This window comes from Pinus tabuliformis, chromosome 9, assembly GCF_031772625.1.
Source record: "Pinus tabuliformis cultivar Carrire ecotype Pingquan chromosome 9, CPIR1, whole genome shotgun sequence".
In the NCBI taxonomy this organism is placed as follows: domain Eukaryota; kingdom Viridiplantae; phylum Streptophyta; class Pinopsida; order Pinales; family Pinaceae; genus Pinus; species Pinus tabuliformis.
Genome location: NC_142307.1, coordinates 776847444 through 776859495, shown reverse-complemented (window position 1 = coordinate 776859495; position 12052 = coordinate 776847444). Strand labels below are relative to the sequence as shown.

The 12052-nt window shown below is 34.5% G+C and overlaps 1 protein-coding gene across 1 annotated transcript; it reads right to left on the bottom strand.

Annotated features, from left to right (window-relative positions):
• Positions 1-7140: 7140 nt before the first annotated feature.
• On the bottom strand, positions 7141-7509 carry LOC149151030 (putative adenylate kinase 7, mitochondrial). Its single transcript, XM_089443032.1, has one exon. The coding sequence runs from the start codon at positions 7507-7509 to the stop codon at positions 7141-7143; it is 369 nt and encodes a 122-aa protein (XP_089299158.1).
• Between the last annotated feature and the right edge of the window lie 4543 nt (positions 7510-12052).

The window sequence follows — 12052 nt, the reverse complement described above, 5'->3', positions numbered from 1 at the left end:
CAGGTGTGATAGTGTTTTCAGCCTAGCCTTGTCATTTCCTGATAGCTTTAATGAGATGGGTTCTCTCATTCAGTTTATGTGGGATGGTTGGGTTGGATTCGAAGCTGAGTGGGGTGGATCTCCGAATTGACAAACACATGGTCTAGTGGTCCCTGAACCAGATTGAGGATGCACAAAGCCACTGGCCTAGTAACCCCTGAACTAGGCTGTGGGTTTTAGTAAAGCTAGATTGTGTACCTAGGTGGGCCTAGGAATCCTTGTTGGCGAATGATGGGATATACGGTAAAGCCAAGAGGTGAATTTTTTCTCTGTTAGGCCTAGTGATTTCGGGATGGAATACACGGTAAATCCTAGAGTGTATGTCTCAATGTAGGGCCTAGTGGTCCCTGGATCAGACTACAGATGCACGGTAAATCCTGAGAGACTAGGAGGCACTCAAATTCCTCACGATGTAGGTTGAGAACTCTGGTGGCATCCACATTGATTGGTGTTTTTTGATGTCTTTTATGAGTACCACATTCATAATTGGAATATGGAATGGGGGTGATTGCTTAAAGAGAGACTTGGCTCAGGCAATATATGGTCAGGTGGAACGGTAGTTCCATAAATGGTTGGTTCATTGCATTGATTAATGAGAAATTCATTCCATTGATTTTCATGTGTAAATGTACTAATATATATATATATATATATATATATATATATATATATATATATATATATATATATATATATTATATATATCATTGTAATTATGTTCCTATTATGTTGGTTAGATGTATAGTTTGTGACAGTAGCTATGTATGTATCTTAGCATATTTTTACTTGTAACAATGGTTCATGATGATTCTGAGATAAGTATGAGATCCCTACACTTAATTCTGTTGTTTACACCTATAGGTTACATGTTGACAATATGTTTGATGAAATGCCTATCATGGCTAGTAGGGGTCTGGTTAAGGTCTTGATCAACTATTTACTTTTGCATCATTGTTTCCCTGTACTTTACTTGATTATGAGCTTTCATTCAATTATGGGTAGTGGTCTGGGCCTGAAAAAGTGGCTTAAATCCCGGGGTCGTTGGCACAGAACTGGCAACTTTAGTCCACAGTCATTGGCAGGTAAGCCTATGAGAGAGAATTTAGGTTTTCGGTCGCTTCCTTGCCCATATCATGAGAACGACTATGGCCTCAGAGGTCTAGAATATCAGTGGGACCTAGGGACAGACTGTCTAAGTGGTTGAATTGTCTCTTGTGGGTTCAGTTGGTGATGTTGGATGAGTATGTGTGACGTTCCATCGATTCCACTTCCTTAAGGTTACCTAGGAGGTCAAATATGATCATATTAGCCTCTTATCTCATGTTTACCTCGGTTGGCATGGTTACTTGGGTGGATGTGGGAGGAGGGTGTTACACCATATAAGTACTTTTCATCATTAGACAAACCTAAAAGTTCAATTTCATTCGTAGAGGTACCCGATAGTTTATTTTTTCATCAGAGGGACCTATTAGTTTTATTTCATCATCCACAAAAGAAAATTTGGTGGCAAGATCATCAACTTCAATTTACTCTTGACAAAGAAATTTCAAAATTTTCTTATCTCATCATCAAAACTGGCAATACTCTTAGCCTCAAATAGTACCAAAGGGACTTTAAAAGGACAATCTTTAGAGTGACCCAAATCATAAAAAATATTCACTCCTAAAAGACCTATAATGAACTTCAAGACAACATCAAAGGGCCTGCGAAGGAAACACAACATTGTCAATAATTTCAAGCAATGAAAATAAGGTATAGGATTTAGTTTTACAATGCTTTTTTATTTCATTAAATTTTAGAATTACATTTTTCATTAAAAATATCTTCCTTTCCCATGATATAAAATTTTTTGGTCATAGACCCAAAATTTTGTAATAAACTCTAATACTCTTTCTCTTCAAAACCCTAAAAATCTCCTCTCTCAATTGTAAGAAACCCTAATACTCTTTCTCTTCAAAACCCTAAAAATCTCCTATACCATCTCAATTTCATATATTCTTGTTTATTCTTCCTTTAAAATTCTATAAACTATTCTCTATTTACCTTATTATCTTACCTTATAAGCCATATGCAAGATTCTTGTCAAAAAATACTTGACGTCATAAAGTTTGAAAACATAAAAAGGTTTAGTTCTTCCAAAAGTACAACATAAGACAACTAGAGGACAAACCTTTTTTTTAAATTATGACATGAAGAATGGGATGAGATAGTGTTATGATGATATATAAAGGAGCTCAAATACATGGAAAATGTAGTATCATTATGAAAAGTCATTTTGAAAGCATAATCCTGCAGCTGGGAATTCAAGAGAACACTATTATCTAAGTGTTATAAATTTTTTACTGACTCAAAGTTATAATTTTCTGAGTTATAGATTGTAAAAATGAAGAAGATTTCTTAAGGAAATTGAAAAATAACAAGCTCAGAATCCAACGTTGATATCTAAGGAGGAATTACGTCCTATTTGAGAGCATAAGAAGTGAATTTCAAAGTTTGGTTGTATACTCGATTTTTCTACAAACAAGACTCATTAATGTTGAATGCAATTGAAATGTTGGATGGTGAATGGTTGAAGGAATGGTGATATGCTCTATCAAAACTTGAAAATGCCCCACAAATTATAGTGTCAGAACAAAGAATTGATTTTGAGTTTTATTTTAAAAAGGGTGGTATATGAATACTTTGTTATAAGGAGAGATATCTACAACCAACAACATTGTTTGGAAACACGACTTCTTCTCCAACGGGCAATTTTTTTTTGAAATAATCCAGGATCCAAACGCATGAAAATCCATGTTGGGATCATTACAGTACTCATGTAGGTAAGGGGAAATGGTTATTCTAAAAAATTCCACGTGTATACAGAAATACCCAAATGCACTTTGATTTTTACATTGAGTGGCATCTGAATATAAGCAAATTTGAAGCCAAGTTTTCAATGTCATACCACACATAATTTTGGTGTTTTTCAAGAAGGATTTGATCACACAGGAGTTGTCAAGGCTCATATAGAAAAAGCCTTCAGATTATTGAGTAAGCATATTAATGTAATAAAATCTAAAATTTCATAGCATGTATCTAAGTACCAATTGAATGTGTTTAACATGATTTTGTAAGCAAAAATGAAATCACAATTTAGACTTTTTTATGGTAAAATCAAGCGATTGAACACTCAGTGGATTTTTAAATATTTTTGGTCATATTCAACAATTTTATATGAAACAACCTCTTTGACAAACAACAAATCATATTTCTCCCTTATGTTACAAAATTAGGGTTGACAATTAATTGTTAAACAAATTGAAAAAAACAATTAATAAATTAATTAAATTAAACTAAAAAAAATTTCTCTCTTGATTCAAGAAATTAATTTGTAATGACCTATAGGGTGTTAATTGCTCAAACCCTGGAAACAAAAAAATAACCATTTTTATAATGAAATTGCCAAGATTAAAGTTAAGACTTAGGATCAAAATTTGAGTTTGAACTTCTGAGCATCATTGGTCTAAATTTTCAGTTCAAACAATATGAGAAATTCTTTATAATTAAAAAAAAAAAAAATCAATCTAGTCAAGATGAAAAATTCTTGATAATTTTTTATAAAAACCAGAGCCTATTAACTTTGTTTTTTAGTGGACAATCTATAAGTGACAACCTGCTTTGTTTAAAATAGTTTCAAAGAAATATAAGAGCAATTAACTCAAACTGTTGAAAATTCCTTTTCTCAACAACAGAGGTATTGTAATTCATTAAGGAGGTTGATTTTTTGAATCAAAATATCTCATATTGCTATGATTGGTTGATGATGAAATAGTAAGAGTAATTTTCAATGCATAGTGAACCTAAAAGTCTATAAAAACAATGATTAATAGGAAAACTAAAAGGGGTAGCGAATAAAAGGAAAAATGAGTGGAAAAATAGAACCTTATGGATTTGAGATAAACAAATATCATCTAGATACCCTAAAATTCCCGAAGGAGAAGGATTGTCTAGATTTCCTTTTAAAGTTTCAAGGATATAACAAAAATGTTTCAAAAGCTTTTGCATTAACATTTGATGGAAATTGTGCCTGAGTTGGAGATTTAACTATTCATCTATCAAAATATATATTGAGTCAAGTTAGAGGACTACCCTAGCAAGGTGAAAAATGGTTTAAAACTCAACATATACAAGATTGGCCATGGACTTATTTTATTAAGAGATCTATAACTAACCCAAAATGGAAACGAGGAATGCCTAGTACTTGGTTGCAACACCCTTACAGGAGATGCAAGTTTTGGAGAGATACCTCGAGTCACAAAATGGCTTATTGACACAATGCAATTTTACACACATCAAAGAAAATCAAACTATGAAGGAAGGGGACAAAAAGTTCGCAAAAAGAAAATAATTTGATCTCAATCCAAGCTTGTAAACAAAGAACAAAAATTTAAAGATTAAACTACTCATGAAGAAGCCAAAAGAAGGGTAAATATCCCAGGCACCTAAAGACAATGTAAATCTCCCTCTACAAGTAGCTAAGAAAGTTTGAAACATTTTTTGAGAGTGAGAAGTAGTATGAGGACATATTTTATCATAAGCTTGGAGGGATGCCAGTCCTTATTTTGACTAAGGGAATTCTTATGGGTTTTGCTTTTATTATTCTTTAAAAATGCATATTAGTCATTTATGATAATATTTACCTAGATTTTGGCCATAATAACACTTCCTAGAGGTATTTTTATTAAATTTTATTTTTTGGAATTTCTTGAAAATAAATGCATTAAAATGTGAATTGCATATTTTAGGAGAATTCACAATTAATCATTCATTGTTATGTTTCTAGGCAAGCTGGGTGAAAATGGAAATATGGGTTTTTCTTGCAAGCACCCCAAGATGGTAAAACTCATATTCCACTGATCCAGAGCTGTCTTGAAGCACCCAGTCAACATAGCCAGTCAAGTTGCTAAAACATACAACAATAAGCTATAAAAAACCCGGATCTATGTTTTTCAAGTTGAATCCATGATTTGAGTGATTTGAAGGGATATTTATATTAAATCCAAGTTATAGAATAGGTAACATTTAATTCTAAACAATATTTGTGTGCATTTTGTTAAGAACTTGCTTATAAAAGCAAAAAACTAGATTCATGTAATTTTTGGCTATTGTGATTTAAATCAAGTATTCAACCTAAGTGATTTAGATCAAGTTTTGGACCTAGCATTGGTGATTTATGTCAAGAAATGAAGTGGTGATTGAGTTTTAGTCCTCGATTTCCATCTTGTGTGCTTGCTTCAGCTTGGAGGCCCCCCATAACTCAAGTTAGTACATTGTGTTTTGTTGTACATTTGACAGGTAAATATTTGTGATTTCTTGTTAATATACATGTTTATATCTCTGATTTATGTCACTATATATTTAGGTTTTCATCAGCTTGCAAACTAGCTCACTTATTGGTGTAAAGCTAGGCTTGATAGCTAGTTTATAGAGTTTCTATTACATATCTTATTTTGTGACTGTAATTTCTATTTTCATGAAGCTTCTAATGTTTTTTTTTTCTGAATTAAGACTAATTCTATTAAGAAAAGACATATGGTACAAACAGAGCTTTCAGAGAAGCGAAGCTAAGGAGCAAGGGTGCCGGAAATGATATGAAATCAACCTCGGTCCCAAAGAGCAAGCACGACATGAGCGAAAGAGAACAGAGAGGATAGAAAAAACGAGTTGGTCTAGGGAGTCTACCCAGCATGGTCAGAAACTTCCAATCTACATTTTTTTCCTTTCTTGTTACTGACTTTGACCCAACCAATTTGATTTGGCTGGATCGGAACTACTTGCAGACTGATCTGAGCTGAAGGAGGAGATTCCTTGTCTAAATCAGAAGGCGAAGACTCATGAGTACGTTTCTGCGAGAATAAAGGCACAGAAGGATCCTTGGTGCAGGCTGAGGGAGAGTCCTTCGGTTGCTCCAAATTCTCCTCTTCCACTTCAATGTCCTCCTCATCAGAGCTAGAGGACTCTATGTCATCCGTAGGGGGTCTATCACAAGGTTTCCAACTCTTGGATTTGGATTTGCGAGTGATATTCTTCTTTTTGTCGAGGAACGCTGCACATGAGTTCTGGAGATGCCCCGTTTGATGGCAGTGGTGACACCTGAAGGCTGTATTATCATAGTCCAAAGTTTGCATCCAATGGAAGTCCCCGACTTTGAGGATGATCTGATCTGGCAGCCCTTTACTAATGTCTATTTCTACACAAATTCTGCCGTAGGTATATATTCCTTTCTCCCCCCTTGAAGTATCTGTTGCCAAGAAGCTGCCTAGGGTGTTCCCGATTCCTTGAAAGACAGCAAAATGCCATAGATGCGCAGGGAGATTTGGAAGCTTGACCCAGATAGGGAGCTTGGAGATGACGCAGTGGAGGGGTCAAAGTCTGGGAACTAGGGGGAGAGGAAAAGTCCAGTTGAACCCCAGAACCAGGGGCCCCCTGTTAAGGCTCTCTGGTAATCTTCATTGAAGGAAAAGGCTACAATAAAGAAGCCTTTCGAGCAGAAGAAGACTTTGCAGTTGTTGGTCCAATTAGAATGGATCCACTGGTATAGATCAGCAGTGCGGGGCCATAGTCCATTAAATTTGCAAATGAGGGCTGTTTTTGCAAATGTCTGGTATTGATCATCCAGAGATGGATGATTGATTTCAATGGTAGGGGTTTCCTCCATTTTGTCCACCAAGAAAGTTTTGGGAGCCTCGGCAGATTGGGCAGATTTCTTGGCAGGCTGTGCATGTACTGCATCTTTGTAGGAGAAACCCTTGGAGGCAGAGGATTGCCCAACTGCACCTCCCCTTAGTCGAAGTGATAGTCCATCACTGTGGCATTTCTTTCAATATTATAAAAGGAAAGAGGCAGATTGTTATCAAGCTGCTTACCTACAAAGAGGAGCCGCAGAAGGGAGGAAGGGATTCCCAGCCTCTGTTCAAGAGTCTTTGAGAGATGGCACACTGTGAGAGATGGCTGGACCCCAAGGAGCAGGGTTTTGCCTGTCAGAAGAATTATTTGAATCTGAAAACTCGCTTGCTAGAGATTAGCGCCTTCACTCATAAAAGCAGAAATAGCCGAACCCTATTTTGAGAGAGAGGGCTCTACTTTGAGCTCCTCCCTTTCGAGATTGCCCATGGGTATATTTGGCACATTCAGCAGCTTGGAAACCAGACTGGCATCGACGCGCTTCTCCACGCCAAAGCTCCCAATAAAATCCCACTGAACGCCCCTGCCGGTCGTGTGACTGTCGACTTCTGGCTCCATGACTGGTGACGCACGATCATTCTCCCAGTTAGTATTTCCGTCATCTATCAGAGCCACGGCAGTAACCCCAAACCTTCGCAGAGGCACCATTGCAATACCAGGAGCAGCCCCATGCCATAGCAGAGGCACCGCTTCAATGCCTGGGATCAACCTCTCACGTCTAGGGTTTTGCAGAGCGAGTTCCATTTTTCGTAGGTCAAGCCTCGTAGTCCTTGAAGCTTCTAATGTTGTTACAATAGAGTTTGATCAATTGGTGAATTGTTAGTTTAGTTAGGAAATTAGTCTCAAGTTACTTATCATTAAAAAGCCAACTTTACTTAGTCTTGTTTTGATGAAATATATCACTCGTTGTAATAAAATAGGTCTAAGATTGTTTTTCTAAGTTAAAATATTTGATAGCACCCAGGGGTGCAGTTTGTTGGCTAGCGAACACATTGCTAAGGTGTTTGTGTTGTTGTGCAGGTCACATGTTCAAACCTCATCTTACCCGTGCGCTATGTTTGGGGGCGGTGCAGTTGCACCTGGAGGTTATAGTGGCAGCCGTTGAGGATCGACCCAATGTCGTGCGAGTACGAGAGCCAACACGTTACCGATTTTGCCAGTAATAAAAAAAAAATTAAAGAAAAAAAGAAAGAGAAAATAAAAGAAAATTTAAAATATTTGATAAATATAAGTAGATGTGATTTGTTAAATAATAGACATCTAACAAAAATTCATACTATTTTTTGAGTACAAGTTACTAGTAGCTAGTTCTAGTAGTTAATAGTTTCTATGTCCTTAAAATATTTTAAGTTTTGAATATAAATTAAATATTAGATTGCATAAAGCATTCTCATATTGTATCAAACATTTTCAGATTAGATTAAAAATACATTTATAAGTAAAAAATATTATTGGCATAGGTTTTGGTGTGAGTTACTTATGGCCATCTTAGTTGCATTAAAAGCAAAGCGACAATTTCATTAAATCACTGAGTTATTAATGTTGCCCATAGATGTAGATTTCCTTGCATTTATTTATCACTTTCCTAGAGTACTTGACATTATGGATATCTATGTGTAGAGAACTTGGATTTATAGCAAAAATCATTTTATATGCCAGTTTGAAGTATTTATAAAATCAAGTACAGAGTGATTTTATTTAAAGCCCGTGTGATAGCTTAAGAGTGTACACTTGACATTATAGATATCTCTGTGTAGAGAACTTGGTTTTGTGACAGAAATCCCAAAATATGCCAGTTTGAAGTATTTGTAAAGTCACATAAGACTGATTTTTATTTCAAGTTTATGTGCAAAATTTAAGACTTTTTTAAAGAATTTAGTAGCTAATTTTGACTTAGGAGTGATAAAATATCTAATTTAACTCATTTCAAATATTGCAGTGTGCTTCAAAGTTTATGAACATCGAATTGATACAAAAATATGTCTTAGTTTAGAAGTTCTAAATTAGACTCGACAAATATTGCACTTGACTTTCTATGAATGCAATCTTATCCTGATTTTGTTTGATGCCATTTTCTTTATCTAAAGATTTTTTGAGAGTAACATGTGCAATTGCTAATTGGTTAAACCAATAACTAACAATTTGATTTTTTTTGTATTTAAACTCTATTTCATTTGTACAAATTGTGTTATACAATTCTCTTTTTCCTTGACTATGTTTAACAATCTTAATCTTTCTTTTATTATATGCTAACAATTCTAATTATCAACTTCATCAATGGGGTGACATATAGGATCATCTCCCATGTTAGCAAATTGTCTAATTTGCTTCGAGTGATTCCTTTATAAAAAATCATGCCTTTTCATTATCTTGTTACTCATGTCTTTGGATTGTTTAGGACAAAGCAAATTCTTCACATCCCATTTCTATTGATTTATTGGATTACGCCATTATTAATCTATGTAGATTCAATTTGTTTGACTTCACATTAGACTTGAGTTATAATATGATCCAAGCCATGTTGAATTTGAGCATTAACTTGGTTTTGGTCAATGCCTTTTTTTGGTTCTAATGTTAAAGAATAACAAAATCCTACACATCCAATTATTGTTGATTTGTTTGATTTATCTCATTTTAATGTCCATAGTTTCAGTGTGTGTGACTTCAGATTGGACTTGAGTTTTAGTATGCTCCAAACCATATTGACTTTGAGCTTCAACTTGGGTTTGGTCAGTTCCTTTTCTAATTTATTTGCATCCTCATATTGCTTTTCCTTCATATTGCAACCTCTTCAGTGATTGTTTTCATTTGAGCCATTTTATTTTCAGTAGTTGCTATATCCATAGATTCTTATTCCCCCCTCTACTTTCTTGCTAATGTAACTTTAGCCTATTATGCTTTCCTCTTGGTTGCTTCATCTTCTTCAACTTTCTCTTTTAGTGCTACTTCATTATGTTTTGACCTCTTCTATGCTTTTATTGCTTGTGTTGCCATAGCCTTTTTCCCTTGACTAATGAAATTTAACCTCTTGACTTAACCTTTTAGCTTTTGACCCTTGTCTTTTGTTGTCATCCATTCCTTGCTTTTTGTTGGCCCCAAAAACTTCCCTTTCCAACTTCTAAGCTTCATCTCCTTTATATCTCCCTCTACTTCTTCTTTTGAATATATAAGAGTTGTTCTTGTTGCTTGAATTCATCTTGAACTTGTTCCCATGACACAACACCTTTGTAAAAAATTTCATGTTTTTAATACTCATGAGTAAAAGGTTAAGTTATTCTCAATGGTTCCACATGCCTCGATACAAATCCCTTAGGATCATGTCTCCTAAATTAACCTTGGGAAAGTTTATATTCTAGCATATATTGGGACTCTATTCTTGCAAATTATTAGCCATGTAATAATACCAATACACATGGAGTATAACTTGATGCAATAATGCAAATATACATGGAGTAAAGAATGAAGGTTCTGCACTTGTTTTTATATAGGACCAAAATCCTATTTTGGCCATAAAAGGAGTAGGTAACTATGCATTGATGAGACTATGAAAGTATTAGTGAGAGTATATCAATAGGGAAAATCCATTATTTTCGAGAGGCTATTTCGTGATTTTTTTGAAATTTAATGCAGAAAAAGAGATTAAGATCACAAATCTAGAAAGCTTTTCCTGTTTGGCATTCGATATCATCAACAAACTAGTCAACTTTTAATAAATATTAATAACATTTTTCTGATTGGTGCTTAGGTTACTTAGAACTTTTCTTGAGTGAAGATTTTCTAGTTTTTCTCCATTGAAAGACGAGAGTTTTAACCAAAAAATAACTTTGGAGAAAAAGTGAAATTTACAATTTCAATTTGACATAGACAGAGATTGGAGCATCAAGTTTTCTTGAGTGAATATTTTTTAGTTTTTCTCAATTGAAAGACGAGTTTTAACCAAAAAAATAACTTTGGAGAAAGAGTGAAATTTACAATTTCAATTTGACATAGACAAAGATTGGAGCGTCAAATCACAAAAGTGAAGGTTTACTAGATTAATTCTCATTAGTTTTTTTCTTTTTTATTGATGACAAAAATTGGTGTCTCCTTAACTAGTAAGAAAAGTGCAAAAGATGAGCAAAAATAGTAATTTTTGAGAGTTATAAATTTATTTCCAAACTCAGATTGGAACATATGTAGTCATTAGAAAACTAATTTAGAAGAAAATGTGTAGATATTTACATTTTTTATGACTCAATATTTTCTAAAAAGTGAAATGGAAAAGGAAAAAAAAACTATAATTTTAATTTAGAAATTATAATTTGGAAAAAAAATATAAATATTTCTCAATTTTTTTTTTTTTTTTAAACCACATGGTGAATGGATAACTGCTTGGACTAATCTGAAAGAGACATAGGATCAACCTTAGTTGCTACCACTATAACACCAAGGATATATCCAGTAACCTGCAAACTAGAACATACCAAAATCTTATAATTTAACAAGAGCCCAGACTCACCGATAAGTGGAGTCAATAAGAGGAGTCTACCACACATCACTGTATAATATTTCCCAAAATCTTAATATATCTAATACTTTTTAATACTTTAAGATATATGCACACTAATTACAGAAAGGAGCTAGAGACAAGGGCATGGAATATAGAGAAAAAATTCTGCAATGAAAACCTGTTCCTTGAATGTCTTTTTAACCTATTTTTTTAAAAGTAGCTATAAACTGGAAGAATGTGGACTCTCCTCCATCTGAATCATACCTTTTCCATTCATTTTCTATCAGCTTACTGTGGTCGGCATTAAATTTTTTAAGGGACTGGAAAGCTTACATTCTGTTTTTTCATTGGAAGAAGAAAAACAATATGATTGGAAAAACCCATGGTTTCTACCCAAGCTCTGATTTTTTCCACCTCTGTCATCAAGGATTTCAGGATCCAAAATCTGTCTACCTCTTAGCTATCCCTTTAGAATGTCCAGCACTGTTCTATTAGGTTGGAACCAGTTTCAGGGGCTCCACCTCTACCAAGTTAGCTTCTTCTAACTTGTATTTGAAATATGCAATTTCCTTTTCCAGGCTGGCATTCAACCCCCGATCTGTGCCATAGAGAAGGTGAAGTTAGGATTGCCTCCGGTAACACTATTCTCCACTTCAAAAAATTGTTGATAGAGAAAACCCTCCAGAAAATGGAAAACCCTGCAGAAAATAGTTTTCCTCGTAAGCACCATAACGATTTATAAGTGAAGCAGTTTGGCTCAATTCCTGGAGGATGGATTTGGTCCAGATCCCTGAATCC

Coding starts and splice junctions, on each gene's coding strand:
- LOC149151030 (XM_089443032.1), bottom strand. CDS start 7,509: ATGGAACTCGCTCTGCAAAACCCTAGACGTGAGAGGTTGATCCCAGGC.